Below are 26,234 nucleotides of genomic sequence, written 5' to 3'. Positions count from 1 at the left end.
ATAACTTTTCTTAAGTTTTATATGCTGTCCTATGCTAATATGCACATATCATTGGACAATGAGATAGTTAATTTCATAAAATCTGGCTCCTATGCAAACACTGGGGATCTGCATTCTACTCTGGGCACTCACTTTAAAAGCTGGGTATGGTATCTATGGTATCGTGTGCTTGTACTGTCAGTGATGACAGGTGAAAATAAGATGTTGGGGCTAACTGCCCTGCCAGCCTAGCTGAATTTTGTAAGTCCCAAGTCTCATAGAGCAACTCTGTCTCAAAAACAAGGGTTATCACTCCCAAGAGCATATTTCAAGGAACGTTCACACACACACACACACACACACACACACACACACACACACACAACCATTCTGGGACATGCGCATACAGATGCATGCACACTCACATTACTATCAGCTGTAGTGATTGAGTATTGGATTCTCTCCTGCAGTGAGGCAGAAACTGGGGAAAGAAGCCTAGAAAGGAAGGTGCAGTATTACCCAAAGAAAATATCTTTAAGATGTTATACTGAATTAGATTTCTCATTGCAATAATAGAAAGATTCAGATATGACTTCCCTTATGAAGAAATGATATGATAAATTATGTGTGTTCATTATCTAAGAATGTAAGATCCTTTGAGAGTCCTAGAACCATATGCTCCAACAATCTAGGTTACAAAAAAAGAGGACTCATGTAAGACCTGGGATAAACAGACATACCAGACAAGACCAACATTACATGTTGGTTTTTTTTTCCATTTAAATTAAGCCCCGTGTTGCCATTCTTCTAATACAGTGTGAAATAATTACACGTGTGCATATATATATATATATATATATATATATATATATATATGTGATTTTTCTGGGTTTAATCATCAATCACCATATATATTTATGACTAGATTCCAGGTCTGTGTAACACTTTCAATTCCTTCTCAAAACTGAAATAAAGATTGCTATGTATTCGCTATCTAATGGCCAACTCTTACAGAAGCAGAAAGGAATTTGGAGGATGTCATGATTTTCTTGTCCTCTTGCCTCAAATCATTCGAGCAGTGATACAGAGAAATAGATAAAAATTGTTTACTGAGGAAAAAAAAAGAAAGGATACTGTTCAGAATGAGAGAGAAGGCTAGTGGCCAGTAGATAAGTCTGTGGGCATTTTCTTTTTTTTTTCCTTCCCTCCCTTCCTCCTGTTCCCCCACCAAGCAACAAAAAAATTCATCCAGAGTTCATTTGGATTCCTAGTTTTGACAGATTAGGTGTCTATAGCATGGCCTTTACTTTATGTTCTCTAGGTTTTTTTTTTAATTTTTTATTACTTATACTTTATTCACTTTGTCCCCCCTGTAGCTGTGGGGCATTTTCTTGATTAATGATGTATGTGGGAGGACTCAGTCCCCTCTATGTGGTACCACCCATGGGCAGGTGGTCCTGGATTGTTTAAGAAAGCAGGCTGAGCAAGTCATGGGGAGAAAATATATTAGCAGCTTTCTTAAAGGGTTTCTGCCTTTGTTGCTGGCTCCTGGCCTCTGCCTTTAGTTACTGCTGTGCTGCACTCAGTGATGGACCGTGATCCAGACCTGCAAGTCACGTTACTGTGGGGAAAGTATGTGCTCAGAATACCTCTGGGCCAGGAGGCTGACGACCCTTTATCTGCCACTAACACAGGACCCGATTTTCTCCCGTTTCTAGTGCAATTTATTTGTAAGTAGCCTGGGCAGGGAAGAGTTCTATATTGGCCATAATTTCTCTCTCTCTCTCTCTCTCTCTCTCTCTCTCTCTCTCTCTCTCTCACTCTCGATCATTCCTTACTCTTCTCTCACCCTATTATACGCTAACAAATTTGCCATAAAGTCTGATTATTTTTATAGGATATTCTTAGAAATATGCAGATGTGTGCAGGTAAAATAGACCATTTGAAAGCCACCATGGAAGGCAGGACTTAGGATGTAGAGGAATGCAAAGAACTCAGGTGTGGGCAAAGAATAAGGCTCACTGGGAAATTGCAAGAGAATATGGGTAGTGTGGAATCTGGAGAGGTCACTTGTGGTAGAGGAATTAGGCTCAAAGTGTTCATGAGTCACATTGCCATAGCAACAATTTCAAGTGATAGATGACTGAGTTAAAAGCTTCATTTGCTGTGATGGTGTTTTCACACTCTAGTAGGATTGTGGGACACACAAACAAGGCAGATGCTAAACCTTTAGCAGGTAGGAACCATGTGTTCTTTCCTGCTTGAAGTTTATTCATTGTGTAAGCAATGGGTTACAGGAGTCAGGCTTCTCCTTCTCACCCAAGTGTAACTGCAAGTGTATTGAAAATAAGCCTAGTATTTATTTTTCCACTTGCTATTTATACTAGTCAGATTGTTCCACAAAAAGAACTAGGACAAGGACACACACACATATACACTTGCAAGAGTCAGAGGCAAGGCTATGACAGTGGTGATAAGATTGGGTCAGTTACCATTCCTCAAGAGTCCAACTAAACATAGTAATTGTAGTTCAAAGCAGAGAAAGGAGACATATTCAATATGATCATGTTGGCAAGAGGAGTAAATAAGTCTAGTGTGTTCCTCAAACCCATATGTGGGATTGTTTTTGAGACATGGTTACTCTGTGTATCCCTGGCTGACTGAGTACTCATGCTGTAGACCAGGCTGCCCTTCTCCACAGAGATCTGCCTGTCCCAATCTCCCAACTAATGGGATTAGAAACGTGCACTAGCATATCATCGTGGGATCTTAATAAGAAGTTTAGATTTGAAAACAGGGAAGGCATTCATGATTCAAAGCTAAGCTCCCCTGCCCATCAACATTGTCTGAGCTCTAGTCTTTTTTGCAAGATGGCTAGAAAAGTTGTCACAATCATTCAAAATCTCTTTCAGAGAGATAAACTCCCACTCTGGCTGAAATGGGGCTTCAGCCGTTACCTTCTCCCAGCCTGTCATTCCTGGAGGAGTTTCAGTTTCTTGGAGTTCATTGTTTAAATAGTTCAGTAGCCAAAGGGAGGGGTAAAAATGTCTCTTCATTCTCACCTTCCCAACAGGACAGTCACAAATACACAAGACAACCTGAGACTGAGGTTTCTTATAAGGAGATGGTCCATCAAATTACCGAGTCTTAGAAGCAGCATGACCAGCTATTTCTTAACTAGACACCTCCCTCTCTCCATACACACCAACCCAAGAGGATAGAGGTAAACAAAGAAAATCAATGATGTAAATAAATCTGGTTTGAAATCTGGAGAAGCTGTCAAGCTGGCCTGGTAGGGTAAGTCTCAGCTGATGGCTAGAAAAGATATGAAGAGACACACCAGATCAAGCAGGAAAATATGTAAAAGGGGGGTTGTGAATGCCTCTTTGCTGTGCTTTTTGTCCTCTTTGAACACTAAATGAATTAGACTATGCTCAACCACACTGGGAAAAGAGAGAAGATAGCTTCCTGGCTGTGCCGTCTGGTCGAAATGCCAGTCCCATCTAAACATGTCATGCGGAATCAGAAATAATGTTTAATCTTCACATCTTTGATCCATGTAGCGTTGCTGAGTCTTTGACTCTATAACATGACACTTTCATCTATTGAATGCTACTCTATTAAATTACAAAATAAAATACCTGTGTTATAAGTAAGTTTACACTTTTGTGTTGGGCATCAGTCATAGGTAAACCCTGCAGGTTGTTTTTATCTAACGGCTGATATGATTAGTGTTAGTTTTAGGGGACTGAATAGAGGGAAGTTTGAGAGAAAGTTACTGAGATGGGTTCCTCTTCAGGGCAAGAGACTTCCTAAACCCAGGGATAGTACAGTGGTGGGTTCAGAAAAGAATTTGTTCTCAGCAGACAAAGAAGGCTTCCTCTTCTTATAGATGACTAGGGAGAAATGGCCCATGCTATAGGGAATGAATAGCCCATATTACTGTATGTAGCCAGAGTAAGTCGTCTTTGAATTCAAGATAGCAATTGAAATACGGAGGGTTCTGTTCTTTGCAGCTATGGGTCATGTCACAGGGTTACAGGGAGTATACCTGTCACCAACATTAGTCAGACTACTGAGGATGTGACTCAGAAAAGAGCACGTGTTTCTTCTGCAGAGGACCCAAGTTCAGTTAGGTATCAAGCAGCTCAAAAACACCTGTAACTACAGCACTTTTGACTGTGGGCATTGCACTCACATGCTTATACACATGGGCACACATGTAGTACCCATAATTAAAAATAAACAGAAACTATTTCTGAAAAGATGACCCCATGTGTTTATCACTTTCTGTGTATAGCCACTTCGGCTTTTCTGCTATTCTGTGTCCCAGTCAATGGGCTCTGACGAGATGCCAAACACTTCAGTAAAGTTAACTTTGTATTTTCAACCTTGAAACTTACATGCTATGCAAATCTCTTGTTGTTGTTGTTGTTGTTGTAAATTCTTCAACTTCAGATATTTTGCTTTTATTTCTAAAATTTATTTCTTCTTTTGAGGTTATAATAAAATTACATTATGTACCCTTACCTTTGCTCAGTCTGTATAATGTTACTTTTATGTATGTTTTCAAGGAAGACCATTTGGCATTGGACAACAATGAATTGATAAACTCCTCATTGGGGAAGACTGTTTATTTCCAATTTCATCATTCCTATATTTCAGTTGCCTATATTTCATTGTACAGAGTTGATGCCTCCTGGGCTTTCCCCTCTCCACATGGAAAGGGGAACATGGCTATTGTTATTTTTCTTGTTCAACTCCTGCTTGGACAGTCATATTGGTGAGACTTTATGGCTGTAGCCTCTGACACTTCTATGAAACGTAATCATAGCACACCCCGAGGTCCTCTGGCCCTTGTAACATTTCCCTCCTTCTTTCACAATGTTTCCTGAGCCTTAGGTGTGGGGGTTGTGTTGAACATGTAATTAGTTAGGACTGGTCTCCACAACTCTGTATTTTGAATGGTTGTGGCTTTCTATAATGGTACCTGTCTCTTACAGAGAGAAATTTCATTGATGTAGCTTGAGGACTACAAATTATGTTAGGAATGTGTGTACAAAGACAAATATTTATAATATAGTTAAGTATTGTTATAGTTTAGTAAAGTAGTAATTTAATTTATTTTCCAAGATCCATGACTTCACTGTTTGGCTAGGTTTCCAGGAACAGATGTGGTTTTCCTCTTGTTAATCTGGTCTTAAGTCCAATTAGAGAGTTGTCGGTTACCACCAAAGTGTGGCTACCACTATTGTACCTTTAAGGTTTTCATGCCAATCTGTTTGCTGATGTGGTCATAAGCATCAATAGGCACCATAGTTAGATATGACTGTTGGTTGCTTCCCTTCTGTAGCACCTTATGTGGCATCTTCTGGTATCAATAAAGCTAGTTTTCAGGGAGAGGCTTTAGTTCTGTTCCAGCTTGGGGTCCCAATTCAGAAGTGTCTGGTGTCTTCAGCAATAAGGACTTACCTTCTACTTCAGAGGTTTTTGTTTAGCAACATAGAGCAGAAGAAGTCATCTCGGTGGTTAACACTGTTGACTTGCCAGGCCCCTGATACACCTAGGAGAAAAACTTTGTGATATTATTGCACAGTGTTATCTTGAATAGGATCCTTAAGGTAGAAGACCCACTATGAGTGTGGGTCTTGGGCTTCATAAAAAGGAAAAAATGAGCTTAGTACCATCATTTATCTGTCTCTGTTTCCTGACTGTGAAATCCATGTGATCAGTTGCCTCAAGCTTCTGTTATCATGCCTACATTACAAGATGCTATGTCTTTCCTGCAGTGATGTACTATAACTTTTTGAACTGTAAACTAGAATACTCTTTATCCTTTAAGTTGCTTGTTGTCAGATGTTTGATCACAGCATTAAGAAAAGTAACAAACACAAACAAGCACATATAGCAATGACTATGCAGATGCTATCACTCTGTAAAGAAGGGAAGTTCCTGCTACAAGTATCAGCTATCTGTGGTGGTAACTGCCTGGTTTCATCCAGAGAGCCCAATACTCAAGTTGAACTGAACTGCAGGTTTGAAATCGGTAAGTGACAGCACCTTTTTAGAACCTCAATTGCTTTTGCGTCTGTCTCTTTCTGATCTCTCAAGCACTACTCCTTCAATAATGCATCAAATTTTAGGTCCAGTGTGGTGGTGGAAAAATTTGTCATTACAAGCAACGATAACATCAGAACAGGGAAAAAAGAAATGTTATTATCAGCTTTTAGTCTCTCTGTGGTACATTTGTAACTTTATTTATTCCAATGGTAAGTATAGTCATTCAGACACTAGGATGTGATCCTTCTCAAATGTGGCAGAAATCCAAAGAGGCAAATTTATACCTGAGATAATGTGTAGATATTTCTACTAGATGATATTCAAACCAGAAGATGCAACACAGGTTTCAACAAGCAAATAGAAGTTATACATGGTGTTCTCTCCCTCAGTCACCACCAACATGACACATGATTCTTACTTTGAGATGGGGTTTGTGTGCCCTTTAAGTGGAGAATCCAGAAGGCCTTTTGTTTAGGATGGTACACATTGCTTCTTGATGAATATCCACTTTTTATCATTATTCACTGTAATCTCATTCATTAACTATGGCAATCTTTTTTAAAGAGAGGAAAACATCTATACAACCACAACCAATGACTCATGTGAGAACATGCTCAAACGACTTGATTGCTGTGTAAATAGTCAATGTTTGCAAATGTACAAGTGTTGCTAGAAGTGCGCTTGGGTCCATTTATTTGTTTGCATCAACATATGACTACTGCAAACAAATGTAGTTGAGACCAGATGTTTCATATAAATGAGGGTATATGGAAGTATGTGTATGTGTGCCTATGCATTTGGATACCAGAGGTCAGCATGAGCTCTTTGCCCTCTATTGATTTTCAGACAGGGTCTATCACTGAATCTGCAACTCATCTATTTAGTTGAACTGTCTGGTCAGCAAGCATTCAGAGCACAACTGTATCTACCTGCTTATCTGAGATTACAAATACACACTGCCACACACACCTGCACTTTTGTTTGGGTTCTGAGGATCTGAAATCAGGTCAGTATTCTTGCAGAGCAAGTACCTTATTGACTGAACTGAAGACCTGTGGAAGTCTTTTCCTGGAAATGGTTGCTGTGTGTTAGCCTTCTGGCTTTCTGACCTACACTAAGCATCTCCTTCTGACACTTGGGATCCTGGGTAAAAATTGAATTCAGCCAGCTGCTCTGGATAGCATGCTTCTGGTAGTTCTTCCTGGTTTCACAAGTGATGTTGGCTTGAGGAGAAGACTCAGCGAAAATTGAGCCCTATTATGCAAAATATGGCTTTCAAAGAATGCATCTGCAGGACATGCTTTCTGTGACACTCTTGAATGAGATTAACAGAGGGGCTCTCACTGCTGTGGAGATTAGTTTCAAAGACTAAAGGACCCAGTACTGCAAATGAAGATATGGCATGTTTGCATGTAGAGTTTGTTCTCTAAATACCAAATTACTTTCACAAAAGAATCCTTCTACAAAGGATTGCCCAGCCTTTCTTCTATTCTCCTCTATAGAAACTGCCAATAGGGAAAATGGCATCTTCCAGAGAGCAATGGGCTTTTGGAAGAGGACCCAGCGAAGAGGAGGAATCTATGACCTTCTGCAGTGAAGTGAAACAAATAAAGAAGAAAGACTCAGGTTTAACATCCAAAAATCAGATTGAAAGATTGACTTGTCCTGGTTACTCTTACTTTACTATGAACCTGTTTGAGGTGCTTCAGATAGATCCAGAAGTGACAGATGAAGAAATAAGATAAACATACCTAAATCTGTACACCTAAGGAAGGTAAGCAAGAAGGAGGACCCGGGGTAAGATGATCAATCCTCACTTAAAAAGACAAATTGGATGGACATTGGAAGTAGGAGAAAACAAGAAACAGGTCAGGAGGCTACCATAGAGGACCCCTGAAAGACTCTACCTAGCAATATATCAAAGCAGATGTTGACACTCATAACCAAACTCTGGGCAGAGTGCAGGGAATCATATGAAAGGAGGGGGAGTTAGTAAGACCTGGAGAGGACAGGACTACACAAGGACCAAATATATCTGGGCACAGGGTTTTTTTTCTGAGACTGATTCTCCAGCCAAGAACCATGCAAGGATATAACCTAGAAACCCTGCTCAGATGTAGCCCATGGCAGCTCAGTATCCAAGTGGGTACCTAGTTAGGGGAACAGGGGCGGTCTCTGACATGAACTCAGTGGCTAGCTCTTTGACCTCCCCCCCACACCATGGGAGGAACAACCTAGCTAGACCACAGAGAAGGACATTGCAGCCAGTCCTGGTGAGATCTGATAAACTAGGATTAGATGAAAGGTGAGGAAGACCTCCCCTATCAGAGGATTTAGAGAGGGGCAGGGAGGAGATGAGGGAGGGAGGATGGGATTGGGAAGGAATGAGGGAGTGGCTACAGCTGGGATACAAAGTAAATAAACTGTAATTATTAAGTAAAATAAAAAGAAATAAAAAAGAGATTATGACAGTTCTCTATATTGGTGCATCCTGACAAAAATCAAGATGATGTAGAGAGAGCACAGAAGGCTTTTGAAGCTGTGGACAAAGCTTACAAGTTGCTACTGCATCAGGAACTAAAGAAGAGGGCCAGGGAAAACATATGTGGAAGACACTGTAAAAGAGAGAGGGAGAAAAAAAAGCTGAAGGAAGGAAAGTCTATAAACATAGAGGAACATGATCCTTTACTGTTCAAACAGGCAGTCTACAAACAGACCATGAAACTCTTTGCTGGGCTGGAAATTCAACGGAAAGAAAGAGAAGCCAAAGAAACGCATGAAAGGAAACTGCAGAGAGGAGACCGAAGCCCAGGAAAAAGGCAAGGGATAAAGGAGTGAGCAAAGTTGAGATGATCCAGCAGACAGTTGGAGAAATTTCCAGGGAAATGCAAAGGGGAAGAAGGAGAAGAAACGGACCTTCCTGCGGCCACTGAAAGCAAAGAAGGAACAGGGCGAGTGATCTGTAAGGCTGTAGCCAGAGCCTTTCTGGGCTGCCTCCTTTTGCTTCAAGCACTCATTTTTTTCTACTTCCACCCCAACATAGAATAGTGTTTGCTTTTTAGTCTAGTTTGTTTTAAATACAGTTTAATATACGTAATTTTTTGTACATTGAGAGGGGCTTGGTCTAACCTTCTCCCATCCTTACCCATGGAACCACCAAGATCTGAAGGAGCCACAAACTCATGCCACCTTCTTTCCCGCAGCCTGTAACTTAATGTTTCCTCTTGCACTCAGTTGTGGTGGCTCGACTGTCATGTATAGTTTGGAAAAATCCTCCAGGTAAATATTTTGCTTACAGTGGTGTCGCCATGACTCTACACCAGCGTGGCCCACCTTGGGAAGCTCTTTTGCTTGCCTCTGGGCATGCCATCCTTGCATTGTGGACTCATGTGGCAGTCAGTCACCTGATGCCCTGATGTCCTGTGGTGTTTGGTCGAGTCCTGTCTGACTGGCCAATCAGTCAGAGTGCCACGAGGGCCCTAGTATTTAAACTGTTCACTTTCCAAAGATTTAGCCCTCTTCCAACCAGTCCCATTGTGTACTTGCTTGTCTGCACCCATTAGTGGAAATATTCTTTTATGTATAATAAATATTATACCCCCACACACAAAATGAAAGATATAGCCAATATATGGGATGAGCATATAAATTCATCCTTTAACTCACCGTAAGTTCCTGATATGGAAATTATTTTGTGTGTCTTAAATACACATGGGGTCCATTTCATTCCCACTTAGCAACTGGTAATCGGCTTACCCTTTTTTCTACTTTAGTCAAAACTGGTTTTGTCTGTTGTTCTCTTATGTGGCCTAAGCTGACCTCAAACTTATTTAGTACACAAGGATGACCCTAAACTTCTGATCTTCCTGCCTCTACCTCCTGAGGGTTGTGATTACAAGTGTGCACCACCATGCCTATTTAATATGCTGCTGGAAATTTATTAGCTTTATTGTGTATGCTGGGCAAGCACTCAGCCACCTGAGTTTCATTCACAACAAATGTAATACATTCTTAATATCCTACCCAGGTTCAGATTTCTCTGGCACTTTCTACCCACATAACTGCAAATATTCTTTTTTCTTTTTATTTTTTATTGATGAATTCAATTTACATCTTGGTCATAAGCCTCTCCTTTCTCTCCTCCCAGTCCCACCCTCCCTCTCACATCCCCTATCCCCTATTCTTCATAATAGGGGAGCCCCTCTGCTCGTAAACCCCAGCTCATCTATTCACATGTGACTGAGTTCTTCTTTCTCTCATGTGGCCAGATAGGGCAGTCCCATTAGGGGGAAATGAACAAAAAGTAAGCAACATAGTGGATGCCAGAGATATCCCCCACTCCTCTAACAAATGGGCTGACATGAAGCCTAAGATGCCCATCAGACTTATCTTCTGGGGTCTGTGCATTGTAGTATGTCTGTCCTGTACTGTATGACTAATATCTGTTTATAAGTGAGCATATACCATGTGTATTTTTCTGGGTCTGTGTTACCTCACTCAGGATGATCTTTTATAGTTCCATCCAGTTGCCAGCAAATTTCATAATTTCCTTGTTTTTAATGGCCCTGTACTATTCCTTTGTATAAATGTACCACAGTTTCTTTATCCAATTTTTGTTGAGTGATGACTAGGTTGTTTCCAGTTTTTAGCTATTATTAATAGAGCTGCTATGAACATAGTTGAGCAAATGTCCTTGTTGAATGATTGAACATCTTTCAGGGGTATGCCCAGGTCTACAAGTATGTTTTTTCATAGTTTTCTGAGAAAGCATGAGATTGATTTCCAAAATGGTTGTGCAAGTTTGAACTCCCACCAGCAACAAAGGAGTGTTCCCCTTTCTCCACATCCTCACCAACATGTGTTGTCAATTCAGTTTTTTATCTTAGCCATTCTGACAGGTGTAAGATAGAATCTCAAAGTTGTTCTGATTTGCATTTTCCTGATGACTAAGGATGTTGAGCATTTCTTTAGATGCTTCTCCACCATTCGATATTCTTCTGTTAAGAATTCTTTGTTCAGCTCTGCATCTCATTTTTATTTGGATTATTTGCTTTGTACTTTCTTATGAAATTTAAAATGTAGCCAGCATTACTTCAGTGCTCTTCTCTGTTCCTGTTTCTCTCTCTTTTTTCATGGCATTTTTCTTCCTTGGGATCCAAGGTCAATTTCTCCTTTGCACATTTCTTATTGTAACAATATTTTTCTGTGACTATTTCTTTCAATGCTATTCCATAGTTTGGTACGTAGGCAACTCACTATATGGGCTTTCCCAGGGATTTAATGTAATTATTTTTATATCTTTGGTTCCCTATAAAATGTTGATTTTTCCTTGACCCTCTTCCTAGAATCTCAGACAACCTTTACAAATAACATTGGGATCCTAAAACAGAAACAGGAAACAGTCTTGTGAGCCAGTCTGAGCAGTGCTGACATATTTTTTTTCTTTTAAGATTATGAAGCTGAATGTGGAATGATCCTGAAATTAAGGTCAGTGCTGGTGGATTTTTATACCAGCTGACAGTTTGCAGAACAACAACAAAATGCTTTCATATGTTTGCTTTGTTATTGTTTTTCAGGGCAATGTCACTTTTTCCTGCTCAGAACCAAAAATTGTCCCCATCACATTTGTCAACTCCAAGAGCAGTTATCTGCTGTTGCCCGGCACCCCCCAAATGGATGGGTTGTCAGTGAGTTTCCAGTTCCGAACATGGAATGAGGATGGTCTGCTTCTGTCCACAGAGCTGTCTGAAGGCTCAGGGACCCTGCTGCTCATCCTGAAGGGTGGGACTCTGAGGCTCCTGAGTAAGAAAATGACAGGACATGGAACTGAAATCCTAACAGGTACAGTTTTTATGGACTTCCTTTGTAATTACCCCTTCATTCCCTTTTTCTTCTTTTATTTTCTTCCCCCACCCTCCCCTTTCCTTCCCTTCCCTCCCTTTCCCTTCCCTTCTCTTGCCTCCCCTCCCCTTCCCTTCTTTTGCCTCCCCTTCCCTTCCCTCCCCTTCCATTCCCTTCCCTTTCTGCCTTCCTTTCTTCTTCCTATACTCTTCTCCTCCCTTCTCGTCCTCCCTCACTTATTCCCTCCTTGTCTCTTCTTTTGTTTATAATGGTGTCTTCTTCACCTAAGTCAACCAAAGTTGAGTCTCTGTATAAAACATACAAAATCGTACAGAGGGAAGGGGAGGGGTCCCAGTGGTGGAAATTTTACTGTAAATATTTCCCTCCCTCACAGGCATTAATTAAACACAAATAAATAGTGAAGTCTAAATGTACCATGTTTAGTTCAACAAGTTTTTTGATTTTTTTCATTGTAGGATCATCAGAAAAATAGGAGTTAGATTTCTTATCCAGGAGTATTGAGCACACTCTACAGATTCTGTGGAATGCACTGCTTAGTCCTGTGTAGAGATCTCTCACACTGTGTATTATTTTTACCATGGTCACTCCAATATAAGGCTGTTTTTCAAACTTTACACATTAGGAAGTGAAGGCCTAGGGAAATGTCTCCAGAATCACAAGATCCAAAATGACAGAGCTGAGAATTTATTTAGAATAAATAGATTCTCACTAATAGAGGTGGGGTAACCACTGTGAATGATAATATTTTTTATGTTCACAATTGTAAAACTTAAACCACGGTCCTCCTTACTTGGAGAATATAAATGTGAGCTGGCACTGAGCTGTCTCTCTCTAATTGGTAAAATGTTTGAATGCAGAGATTTTTAGGCCTTGGGTCACAAAAGCAGTTTTTGCTGATACAGGCCTTGGTGGGGCTCTGCTCTAAAGAACATGGGAGCTACTTCTATTATTAAATACACGGCAGTCCATTAACACACACTTAAGACTAAGAGAGAGGCTGGTAAGTGCTGCCACGTTACCAAGCTCTAAGGGAGAAAAAAAAGTATTGTATCATTTCAGACATGTCTCTCAATTACTACACAAGTGGGGGAAGTTAAATGAGTTGCAGAACTGGTGAAGCTTGTGTCAGAAGGCTAACCTATAATTCTTTCCCTAAGTGGATTTTACTACACTTTGGAAAATTTGAATCAATGAGTTCATGTCAGAGACAGCCACTTTTCCCTTTACTAGGGAATCCCACTTGGACACTGAGCTGCTATGGGCTACATCTGTGTAGGGTTACTAGGTAATCTTCATGAATGGTCCTTGGTTGAAATATCAGTATCAGAAAAGACCCCAGGGCTCAGATTATTTGGTTCTGTTGCTCTCCTTGTGGAGCTCCAGATCTTTCTATCTCCCCCTTCTTTCACAGGATTCCCTGAAGTCTGATCAAAGTTTGACTATGAGTCTCAGCATATGCTGTGATAACCTGCTGGGTAGAGACTTTCAAAAGCCCTCTGTGGTATGGTCCTGTCCTGTTTTCTCCCTCTTCCAATGTCAGTCCCATTTGCCTTTCTAAGTGAGGATTTAGCATCTTACCCAGGGTCCTCCTTCTTGCTTAGCTTCTTTAGGTGTATAGATTTAGAATGTTGACCCTATATTATTTGTCTAATAGTCACTTATAAGTGAGTATATGCCATGTGTGTCTTCCTGCTTCTGAGATACCTCGCTCAGAATGACCTTTTCTAGTTTCCAACATTTGCCTGCAAATTTTATGAGTTCCTTGTTTTTAATTGCTGAGTAGAAATCCATTGTGTAAATGCACCACCATTTCTGTATCCATTCCTTCATTGAGGGACATCTGGGTTGTTTCCAGATTCTGGCTATTGCAAATAAAGCTGCTATGAATATGCTGAGCAAATGCCCATATTGTATTCTTGAGCATATTTAGGATATATGCCTGAGTGGTATAGCTGGATCTTGGGGTAACACTATTCCTAATTTTCTGAGAAAGTGCCAGATTGATTTCCAAAATGGTTGTACAAATTTACATTCCCACCAGCAATGGAGAGGATTCCCCTTTCTCTATTCCCTCTCCAGCATGTGTTGTCACTTGAGTTCTTTATCTTAGCCATTCTGATAAATATAAGGTGAAATCTCAGGGTAATTTTGATTTGCATTTCCCTGATAACTAAAGATGTTGAACATTATTTAAGTGTTTCTCTGCCATTCAATATACTTCTATTGAGAATTTTCTGTTGAGCTATGTACCCCAATTTTCAAATTTTTATTTTTATTAATTAAAGTTTATTCATTCATTCATGTTTAAAGTACTGGAAAGATCAGGAATACAAGGCACTTACCTAGACATGGAATTTGAATTTCTTAATTCACTTCGCTTCTCCAGGTTACTCCAGTGTGGATTTGAGAAAGTTAGATTATTATTTTTTTTAATTTTATTTTTCTCATTAGTTACATTTTGTTAATTCTGTATCCCAGCTGTATCCCTCATTCCCTCCCCAATTCCACCCTCCCTCCCTCATCACCTCCCTGCCCCTTTCCAAGTCCACTGATAGGGAAGGACCTCCTCCCATTTCATATGACTCCGTTTTGTCAGGTATTTTCAGGACTGGCTACAAAGTCCTCCTCTGTGGCCTAACAGTACTGCTCCTCCCTTGGAAGGTGGGGAGGTCAAAGAGCCAGTCATTGAGTTCCTGTTAGAAATAGTCCTTGTTCCCCATACTATGGAAAACCAATTGATTAATGAGCTATCACGGGTCGCATCCGAGCAGAGGTTCTAGGTTTTATCCTCTCATGGTCTTTGGTTGAGTGTCCATCTCAGAAAAGACCCTGTGCCCAGATATGTTTGGTCCTTGTGGAGCTCCTATCCTTTCCACATCAAACTCCCCTTCTTTCATATGATTCCCTGCACTCTGCCGAGGGTTTGGTTATGAGTCTTAGTATCTATTTTGGAACGCTGCTAGGTAGAATCTTTCAGATGCTTTCTGCGGTAGACTCCTGTCATATGTTCAATGCATATCCCATTTGTCTTTCTAAATGAGGATTGATCATCATACCCCATGTCAGCTTTCTTGATTATCTGCTTTAGGTGTATAGATTTCATTGTGTTTATCATATCTTGTAGGTCTATATAAGCGAGTATATTCCATGTTTGTCTTTCTCCTTCTGGGATACTTCACTCAGAATGATCTTTTCTAGATCCCACCATTTGCCTGCAAATTTCATGATTTCCTCTTTTTTCATTGCTGAGTAGTATTCCATTGTGTAAAAATACCACAATTTCTGTACCCATTCCTCCATTGATGGACATCTGGGTTGTTTCCAGGTTCTGGCTATTACAAATAAAGCTGCTACAAACATGGTTGAGCAAATGTCCTTATTGTGTACTTGAGCAAATTTTGGGTATATGCCTAGCAGTGGTATAGCTGGGTCTTGAGGATGGACTATTCCTAGTTGTCTGAGAAAGTGACAGATTGACTTCCAAAGTGGTTGTATCAGTTTACATTCCCACCAGCAATGGAGGAGGGTTCCCCTTTCTGTACAACCTCTCCAGCATGTGTTGTCACTTGAGTATTTCATCTTGGCCATTCTGATGGGTGTAAGGTGAAATCTCAGGGTCATTTTGATTTGCATTTCCCTGATGGCTAATGACATTGAGCATTTCTGTAAGTGTTTCTCTGCCATTCGATATTCCTCTACAGAGAATTCTCTGTTTAGCTCTGTTCCCCATTTTTTAATTGGATTACTTGGTTTGTTGCTTTTCGGGTTCTTTAGTTCTATATATACTGGATATTAGCCCTCAGTCAGATAAAGGGTTGGTGAAAATTCTTTCCCAATCTGTAGGCAGTCGTTTTGTTTTGATGACGGTGTCCTTTGCGTTACAGAAGCTTTTCAGTTTCATGAGGTCCCATTTATTGATTGTTGCTCTTAAAGCCTGTGCTGTTGGAGTTCTGTTCAGGAAGTTGTCTACTGTGCCAATGAGTTCTAGGCTGTTCCCCACTTTTTCTTCTAACAGATTTAGCGTATCTGGTTTTATGTTGAGGTCTTTGTTCCACTTAGACTTTAGTTTTGTGCAGGGTGATAAATGTGGATCTATTTTCATTTTTCCGCATGTAGATATCCAATAAGACCAGTACCATCTGTTGAAGATGCTGTCTTTTTTCCATTGAATGGTTTTGGCTGCTTTGTCACAAATCAAGTATTCATAGGTATATGGGTTTATTTCTGGGTCTTCTATGCGGTTCCATTGCTCCTCCGTTCTATTTCTATGCCAATACCATGCAGTTTTTATTACTATTGCTCTGTAGTACAGCTTGAGATCAGGGATGGAGATACCTCCAGATGATGTGTTGTTGTACAGGGTTGTTTTGGAGATTCTGGGTTTTTTGTTTCTCCATATGAAGCTGAGAATCTTTTTTTTCAAGGTCTGAAAAGAATTGAGTTGGTATTTTGATGGGAATTGCATTGAATCTGTAGATTGCTTTTGGCAGGATGGCCATTTTTACAATGTTAATCCTACCAATCCATGAGCACGGGAGATCTTTCCATCTTCTGAGATCTTCTTCAATTTCTTTCTTCAGAGACTTGAAGTTTTTCTCAAACAGGTCTTTCACTTGTTTAGTTAATGTCACCCCAAGGTACTTTATGTTATTAGTGGCTATTGTGAAAGGTGTTGTTTCCCTAATTTCTTTCTCAGCCCTTTTGTCTTTTGTGTACAGGAGGGCTTCTGATTTTTTTGAGCTGATTTTGTATCCTGCCACTTTGCTGAAGGTGTTTATCAGCCGAAGGAGTTCTCTGGTTGAATTTTTGGGGTCACTCATGTATACTATCATATCATCTGTGAATAGTGACACTTTGACCTCTTCCTTTCCAATTTGTATCACCTTGATCTCCTTTAGTTGTCTTATTGCTCTGGCTAGGACTTCAAGTACTATGTTGAAGAGATATGGAGAGAGTTGGCAGCCTTGTCTTATCCCTGATTTCAGTGGGATTGATTTAAGCTTCTCTCCATTGAGTTTGATGTTGGCTGTAGGCTTGCTGTATATTGCCTTTACTATGTTTAAGTATGTGCCTTGAATCCCTGATCTCTCCAAGACTTTAAACATGAATGGGTGTTGGACTTTGTTAAATGCTTTTTTGGCATCCAAGGAGATGATCATGTGGTTTTTCTCCTTCAGTTTGTTTATGTGGTGAATTACATTGATGGATTTCCATATGTTGAACCACCCTTTCATGCCTGGGATGAAGCCTACTTGGTCATGGTGGATGATATACTTGATGTGTTCTTGGATTTGGTTTGCAAGTATTTTATTGAGTATTTTTGCATCAATATTCATAAGAGAGATAGGTCTGAAGTTCTCTTTTTTTGCTGGGTCTTTGTGTGGTTTGGGTATCAAGGTGACTGTAGCTTCATAGAATGAGTTTGGTAGTGTTCCTTCCGTTTCTATTTTGTGGAATAGTTTGAGGAGAATTGGTATTAGCACTTCTTTGAAGGTCTGGTAGAATTCTGTGCTGAAACCATCGGGCCCAGGGCTTTTATTGGAGGGGAAACTGTTAATGACTGCTTCAATTTCCTTGGGGGATATAGGGTTATTCAGTGTTTCTACCTGATCTTGACTTAATGTTGGTAGATGGATTCTGTCAAGAAAATTGTCCATTTCATTTAGATTTTCAAATTTTGTGGCATATAGGCTTTTGTAGTATGACCTAATGATTGTTTGGATTTCTTCAGTGTCTGTAGTTATGTCCCCCTTTTCATTTCTGATTTTGCTGATTTGGATAGATTCTCTCTGCTTTTTAATTAGCTTGGCTAAGGGTTTGTCTATCTTGTTGATTTTTCTCAAAGAACCAGCTTTTTGTTTCATTGATTCTTTGAATAGTTTTATTTGTTTCTAATTGATTGATTTCAGCCCTGAGTTTGATTATTTCCAGCCTTCTGCTCCTCTTGGGTGTATCTGCTTCTTTTTTTTTTAGGGTTTTCAGTTGGGCCATTAAGTTACTTGTATGTGATATTTCAAATTCCTTCTTGAAGGCACTTAGTGCTATAAATTTTCCTCTGAGCACTGCTTTCAATGTGTCCCATAAATTTGGGTATGTTGTGCCTTCATTTTCATTGAGTTCTAGGAAGTCTTTAATTTCTTTCCTTATTTCTTCCTTAACCCAGCTGTCATTAAGTAACAAGTTGTTCAGTTTCCATGTGCGTGTAGGTTTTTGGTTATTTCCATTGTTGTTGATGTCCATCTTTAGTCCATGGTGGTCCGATAGAATACAAGGGATTATCTCAATCTTTTTATATCTGTTGAGGCTTGCTTTGTGACCAACTATATGGTCTATTTTGGAGAAGGTTCCATGAGGTGCTGAAAAGAATGTATACTCTTTTGAGTTTGGATGAAAAGATCTGTAGAAGTCTATTAGGTCCATTTGATTTAGGGTCTCTGTAAGTGTTTTTATTTCCCTATTTGGTTTCCGTCTAGTTGATCTGTCCCTTGGTGAGAGTGGGGTGTTGAAGTCACCCACAATTAGGGTATTGCGATCAATGTGTGGTTTAAGCTTTAATAATGTTTCATTTATGAATGTAGGTGCTCCTGTATTTGGGGCATAGATGTTTAGAATTGTGATGTCTTCTTGGTGAATTTTTCCTTTGATGAGAATGTAGTGCCCCTGTATGTCTTTTTTGATTAGTTTGGTTGAAAATCTATTTAATTAGATATTAGGATAGCCACTCCTGCTTGTTTTTTGGGTCCATTTGCTTGAAAAACTGTTTTCCAGCCTTTTACTCTGAGGTAATGTTTATCTTTGTTGCATAGGTGTGTTTCTTGGATGCAGCAGAATGTTTGTTCCTGTTTCTGCACCCATTCTGTTGTCTGTGTCTTTTTATTGGAGAGTTGAGTCCATTGATGTTGATAGATAATAATGACCATTGAATGTTATTTCCTATTATTGTGGAGTTGGCGATGTTACTGTGAATCATTTCTTGTTTGCTTTTGATTTTTGTTGGAAATTATCTTTGACCTATGTTTTCTTGGGTGTATTTGTTTTCATTGGATTGGAATTTTCCTTCTAATATCTTCTGTAGGGCTGGGTTGCTGTTCAAATATTGCTTAAATTTAGTTTTGTCGTGGAATATTTTATTTTCTCCATCTATGTTGATTGGAAGCTTTGCTGGGTAAAGTAGTCTAGATTGGCATCTGTGGTCCCTTAGGGCCTGCATGATATCTCCTCAGGCCCTTCTGGCTTTCATAGTTTCTGATGAGAAGTCCGGTGTGATTCTGATAGGTTTGCCTTTATATGTTACTTGGCCTTTTTCCTTGCTGCTTTTAGTATCTTTTGTTTGTTCTGTAGATTAAGTATTTTGACTATGATGTGGCGTGAGGAGTTTCTTCTCTGGTCTAGTCTATTTGGTGTTCTGTAGGCCTCTTGTATGTTTGTGAACATCTTTTTCTTTAGGTTGGGAAAATTTTCTTCTATGATTTTCTTGAAAATAATTTCTGGACCTCGTAGCCTGAACTCCTCTTCTTCTTCAATTCCTATTATTCTTAGACTTTGCCTTTTCATGGCGTCCTTGATTTCTTGGATGGTTTGTGTTTGGGATTTTTCTGATTTTATTTTTGCTTTGAGAGAAGTATCAATTTCTGTGAGTGTATCTTCAGCACCCGAGATTCTCTCTTCCATCTCTTGTATTCTATTAGTGATGCTTACCTTTGTGATTCCTTCTCTTTTCTCTAAGCTCTTCAGTTCCAGGGTTTTCTCGGTTTGTGTTTTCTTTATTGATTATAATTCTGTTTTCATGTCTTGCAACATTTCCTTTATCTGTTTGAGTGTGGATTCCTGTGTCTCCAAGATGGTCTCTATTTTTTGTTTGTTTCCTCTCTTAGTGCCTCTGCTTCTGCCTCCAATTATTTGTCTATATTTGCATGTGTTTCTTTAAGGGCTTCTTCATTCACTTCGTTTTTCTTTGTTTCTATTTGGGAGGCCAAATCCTTAAGGGATTTTTTTGTATCCTCTTTAACTGTTTGAATCTCTATGACTATTTCTCTGAGATATTTGTTGGTTTCCTCTTTATGTGCCTCAAATAACTGGATAATCATACCTTTAAAATCATTTTCTGTGTTTCTGGTGAGTTGGAGTGTCCAATAATTTTGGAGGTTGCCGGTGAAGCCATGATATCTTGATTTGCGTTGGTTGTGTTCTTTCGCCGACCTCTGGCCATTTGGTTATCCGTAGTGTTCACTGTCTGTTCCTGGATTCTGCAGGTCAGACTGGTTTTTCTCTGGTATCTGGAGAATTCTTCAGGAAAATGGGTGAGGTCTAATGGTTTCAGCGTGTGCATTGGTTATTCAGCTATACCTGTAGAAGGAAAGTTCGCATGCACAGAAGGACAAATGCGGGGTAGCGTGTGTTTGAGCATGTGCCTGTGGGTGTGTCCTAAGGGACAGGGTGCTGGTGAATGAAGAGGCCTTCAGTGTGTGAGAGGGGTGCCCTGCAGGCACTGAAGTTGTTGCAGGCGCTAAGGGATCGCAAGCGCTGTTGAAGAATGCGCGCATGTATGATTTTACAAGTCTGCTGGTCTTTGGTGTCTATTCAGCTGGTTTTCTGCCACTGAGGGTTGGATGGACCATACAATCACTGGCTGTGTATTCCGTGCTGCCACTTGCAGACTTGGGGCCTGGAAAGGATTGTACTGTGAATCTGAGTCTCTGTGGTTAGCACTGTGTTGGGCATTCGCTCTGGCGGGGTGGAGTTTCCGTGGTGCGTGCACTCCTGCAGAGCTGGGTGGTGGTGGTAGTGGGGGGTGTGTTCCGCGGGTCAAGAGCTCGGCAAGAGGGCCCTAGGTGGCGTGTGTTCTCCTCTGAGTGGTGGCGTTCAGCAGGTCGTTACTGCTCTCCGCTGCGGCTGCAGGGTCTGGAGCCCTGCCTCCCTGCCTCCGCCTGTCTTGGGTCCCAGACACTGAGTTTTGCGGCTTTGGCCATAGGGAGTGGCACTATTAGGATGTGTGGCCTTATAGGAGGAGATATAGCCTTGTTAGAGGAAGTGTCACACTGTAGAATAAGGGCTTTGAGGTCTGAAATGCTCAATTCACACCCAGTGTGAAAACATATTCAGTCTCCTGCTTGTTGCCTACTGATCGTGATGTAGAACTCTCTGCTCCTCCAGCACCCTGTCTGCCTGCATGCTGCCATGCTTCACACCATGATGACAATGAACTAAACCTCTGAAACTATAAGGTAGCCCCAATTAAATGTTTGCCTTTATATGAGTTGCCATTGTCATGATACTTCAGATACCTGGATAGCAAATGTTAGAATAGGATCGGTACTGAGGAAGCAGGCCTTGTCAAGGATGAAATCCATGTTGTGGGGATAGAAATGGTCTCAGGTTTGAACATAATTTTAACATGCAGGAGTTAGAACTGAACATTTAGGTCTGTATTGTTAATATTGTCACATTCTACCTCAATTGTTCAGTCATTAACTAATGGTGACAACACCAGACTGTCACCGACTCATACAATGATGAAAGGCTTCCAGATTCATGGTACTTTGAATTATGAGACAGGTTTGTGCAAGTAGGGAGGCCTGAGGCTGTCATTTATGGACAATACAGAAAGAGGGCTTTTTGGTGACATTTGGCAATGGAGTTTCAGCTTCTTGGATGCTCCATCAAGCAAGGAGAGCATAGAACATAGCCTTATGGAAGCCAAGGGAGACACGGAAACATGACTCACACTCTGACCCCCAGCCACTTTTCATTCCACTGGGAACAAAAGGCTTATACAGACAGATTATTAATTAAGAACAAAAGGCTGCATATAACATGACACAAATGAATGAATCAGACAGTGGATGTTACAGACATTTATAAGAAATTGCCAAGAACCAGTATATTGGAGATGAAACCCTTTGTTTTGCTTGTTTGTTTGTTTGTATGATTCTTTCTTCAATTGTTTATTAGCCTGTAATGACAGGCTTCATTATAACATTTTCATAGCTGCATAGGTATTTTTATCCTGTCTACCCCATTTTCCTTTTTTGTCTCTCTCCTTTTGGTCCTGTTCTTCACAAATGGTCCTACTACCATATTCTTTTTTAACAAAGTGGACCAATACGTTTAATGAGAATTTCTTACACACACATGTGTGAGGGGTTAATTACAGGAGCATAGGTAACTTATTAATGACTGCATGACTGAAAACACTGTCTCCTTTCCTCTTCTGCCACTGATAATTGCCAAGAAGCCTCTTCCAGCTGTATGATAGAATGCTGATGGGCTCACTCTTGCACAGGTCTTGTGCAGATTGACATGGCTGTTTTACTATTCAACTCGTAATAGCTGTAATTACCTGTATATTTTTATTTATTAAGGGTAAGAAATATTCCATTCATCAGCTTTAATCTACTCTGTATTATTATTTTTTTTTGGTATCTCACCATCACTTTAATCTACTTTTCTATGATTTTACATACAACGGAACAGTTCTTCCATATGCATATTAGCTGTTTCTATTTCCTCCTGTATGAATGATCTGCCTTGACATCTGCCCCTTTTTTAACTTGTTATGTATTTATTATTGTTATTGTTATTATTATTATTTTAACTTTTATTAATTTCACTTTTTTCACTTTGTATCCCCCCATAAGCCCCTCCCAATCCCACCCTCCCTCCCCCTTCTTCATGCATGCTCCTCCCCAAGTCCACTTAGATGGGAGGTCCTCCTCTCCTTCCTTCTAATCTTAGTCTATCAAATCACATCAGGAGTAGCTGGCTGCATTGTCATCTTCTGTGGCCTGGTAAGGCTGCTCCCCTCTCAGGGGGAGGTGATCAAAGAGCAGGCCAATCAGATTATGTCAGAGGCAGTCCCTCTTCCCATTACAATGTAACCCACTTGCACACTAAACTGCCAAGGGCTACATCTGTGCATGGGTTCTAGGTGGAGAATGGTACTCTGTATTATTTAAGTGACTACAGTCTAAAGTCAAAAGATGCTCTCCCCTTGTTCATACACTTTATAAGAGAATTCATGAAGAGCAAATGGGCTTGGAAAGTAGGTGATGGATGTGGACAATAGAGTAACCAGAAAAGTAGAGTATAGATGTACCAGATCAAAGCTGTGTCCTGTTGGTCATTTCAGAGGTGTACAAGGAAAGCTTAATGTACTAATGTAACTTCATAAGGATCTTATGCAAGGATGGATACTGGAAAATAAGAGAGAGATTTCACCTTGCCTCACAAAGTAATGAACTTGTAAGACAAGCAAGCGGTTTCAATCTCTGGCTCCACAAAACACCTTAGGAGCACATGCACTGAAGTCGTAACAAGCTTCCTCCTTGACTAGGCCTAATAGCATATGGCTGTAATCCCAGCACTGAGAGGCAGAATGGAAGATCATGAGTTTGAAGCTAGCTTGGGCAACAGTACAAATTTGAAGGGCTAGGAAACATCTTTACTGGTGCTGGACTAAACTTGCTTGGTAGATACAAGGTCCCAGCTTTGATCCTCAGCCCCACACAAAATTTAGAAATATGTAAATAAATAGAACCTCTTGTTCTTTTAGTGACTGGGTGGCTTATAACAGAATGAGACAGGAAGTAGGACAAAGAGAGTGATGATCATGGATCCCAGCTGATGTGATAAGAAAAGCATCAGAGGTACTGGGATGGGCTTGTCAAATAAGAGCTTACACTGAAAGCTTGAAGTCCTGACTTTGATCCCTAACACCCACACTAATATAGATTCTCAGATATGCACAGCGTAAGTATTCACATTAATTTAAAGTGAAAGCAACACAAATATTAGTGTTCAATGAATGAGTATACACTATGAAATATCTACAAAATGAAATATAATATATTCTACAAACATATAATTTGAATTCTAAATAGGTTAACCTTCTATTATTTAAGCTAAGTAAATCAGCAATGAAGTAGAATATATTTTATGTTATAGTTGTGAAAGGTCAAAGGCAAATTTTTCAGGGAAGGTGACAGATAAATGAGTAGGACTAGTGTTACAAGTTTATAGAAAGAGAAATATTTAAAAATTTATTATTTTAGTGGTTTCATAAATCTTAACATCCTAAAAACCGCTGAATTGTGAACTCTGAGCAGATGAAATACATGGTGCATGAATTATATTTCAATAAATAGTTATAAAATGAAAACAAATGCTGTCCAGGTGTAATGGCATTTGCCTGTAATTTAGGCACTGGCACTAGGGAGACTGAGGCAGAATAATTGTGAGACTGCCTGCACCAAAATAAAAAAGTGGTGAAAGGACAAATAGAGTGCGCTGGGGAGAACCACTGTTTCCTGTATCCATGTTTCTGACAAGAAAGCAGAAAATGACTATTGTGAGCTTTAGGAAGACTGTGTGGAGTGCCAACTCTTAGGACTGGCAGTGCATAGTCTTAGCTCTTTTTATAATATGTTAGAGGCAAGTTCTCTCTCTCCTTCTCTCTCTCTCTCTCTCTCTCTCTCTCTCTCTCTCTGTCTGTCTCTTTCCTCCTTCCTTTACTTCCTCAACCACATCTACACACCACCACCACCACCAGCAGCAGTAGCAGCAACAATAAAAGTCAAAATCAGAAAGAATGGATAGTGATATTGGAAAGGATCAGGAGCCAGAATTGCATAACAACAGATAAAGGAAGGCTCTGGCTCCTACAAGTATACATTATCCATCTCCTATGATGTTGTGTATCTGTAATGAGCCTAGATGGTAGAGCCCGAGAGTAGAGTGATCTTCTATGGTCTCCATAGGCCATCCTACTATGGCCTATGCCTAGATGCTTAATTCCTGGGTACTAACAAGACCCTGCATCATGAATCATATTCCCTCTTTCATGCCTGCCCAGAACCTTTGTCAAATACAACTTTACGTGTTATGGAGATATATCTAACTTAGTATAAAAATAAAAGCAAAACAAAACTACAGTTACCTTGTACCTTAAACGTTCATTCCTAGGAATCACCTGACAGAAGCTTTACTTCATTAGCACAGTCCACATGGCCAGACCCAAATCCTACCTTGTCTGGGACAGTTCCATGTGAGAGAAGGTAGGGCCACCAGGTGGAGAAGCCTCTGGGTTGCTCATCCATGGGAAGCAGATTTTAAGGGAACTAGCAGGCAACATGGCGAACTCCTTCCACCTAGGCTCCTCTGAGCAGATGGGGCACAGCTGCCCTGGTGGGAGCACCAGGGTTGGTACTGAGACTTCCCTGTGCAGATTCTGTAAACAAAATCTCAGAGCTGCTTGCTCTGCCCTGGTCACTGAGAGCCAAGCAGGCTTCTTTCTGTTTTCCATCTAGAGGACTTCTCAGTGAGGGTTCCAGGGGCCTTTGCCTTATCCTATGTACTGTTTCTCTACAAACAGCTCCTGATTCACTCAGCTCTCTCTGTGTCTTTCTCTGTCTCTGTCTCTGTCTGTTTCTCTCTCTCTCTCCCCCTCTCTCTCTCTCTGCTGATACTTTGCCTTTTAAGCTGTCACTCTGTCCCTTGGTGTTATCTTCACCAGTTGCTAGGATTAAAAGGCAATGCCTCTAGACTCATATCACCTTCTGAGAACATGCACTAATGGCCTTGTTATTTCCAATATGAAGACCCCTCATTGGTCCTTGTGTTCTATAGCTTGGGTTTGTATCTCTGGTTACTCATTAGAAACATTCAAATGCATTTGCATCCATGTGAATATGCTCACCTGTGTGTGTGCATGCACTAAAGGAGAATGGGACAAGGAAAACAGTGGTATATAAATACACGTATTCTGGTGTGAGGTTATGGTGGAACTTGTTGAGGGGCATTGAAGCACCAGGGTATGTGTATAAAATCAGAGGACAACCTTTGAGTATTGGTCTTTACCTGTCTACCTTGTCATGAGAAAGTATTTGAGACTTGCTATGCAGGCAGTGTTAGCTAGTCTGCAAGCTTTTGCAGAGTCTTCTCTCTCCACCTCCTGTCCCTCAGAGGGACACTGGGATTATAAATGCTGTGCTACTGCCATGTCGTTACGTGGGTCTTGAGGATAGTCGCAAATGAACTTCAAAGGATTCTGCCCTCTGAACCATCTCAGCTCTGTCCAAATTATAGATTTTTTTGTTGCAGTTGTTGTGTTATGCTTCTTTGTCTTAGTGCAAATGTTCAAATTCTTTCCACAGAAATTTTGAGGAAACTGATTTGAGTAATGTATTCTCCAAAACCCTGTTTTAAAGGCTGTTGCTAGACCTTCTTCTTAGCCTGGCACACGAGGCTTGGGGAGACTGTTTTCTCTTCCCATCTGAAATGACTATCATTCTTCGTACACTTTTTTCCATTAACTATTTCTTTTTTTTTTTTTTTTT

The 26,234-nt window shown here is 40.3% G+C and overlaps 1 protein-coding gene and 1 pseudogene across 2 annotated transcripts in view; both read left to right on the top strand.

Annotated features, from left to right (window-relative positions):
* LOC129672188 (contactin-associated protein like 5-1-like) overlaps positions 1-26,234 on the top strand; it is a 715,327-nt gene that overhangs the window by 415,994 nt on the left and 273,099 nt on the right. For both annotated transcript variants that reach the window (XM_055601503.1, XM_055601502.1), the window contains exon 8: positions 11,616-11,880. In XM_055601503.1, the coding sequence (XP_055457478.1) occupies positions 11,616-11,880 (265 nt within the window). The remainder of the gene's footprint in view (positions 1-11,615; positions 11,881-26,234) is intronic.
* On the top strand, positions 7,560-8,998 carry LOC129672211 (dnaJ homolog subfamily C member 8-like; annotated as a pseudogene).

The sequence above is a fragment of the Psammomys obesus genome, unplaced genomic scaffold (assembly GCF_907164565.1).
Source record: "Psammomys obesus unplaced genomic scaffold, mPsaObe1.curated_primary_1811, whole genome shotgun sequence".
NCBI lineage: Eukaryota > Metazoa > Chordata > Mammalia > Rodentia > Muridae > Psammomys > Psammomys obesus.
Note: the sequence above shows the minus strand (reverse complement) of the source record. Positions and strands in the feature narration are given on the sequence as shown.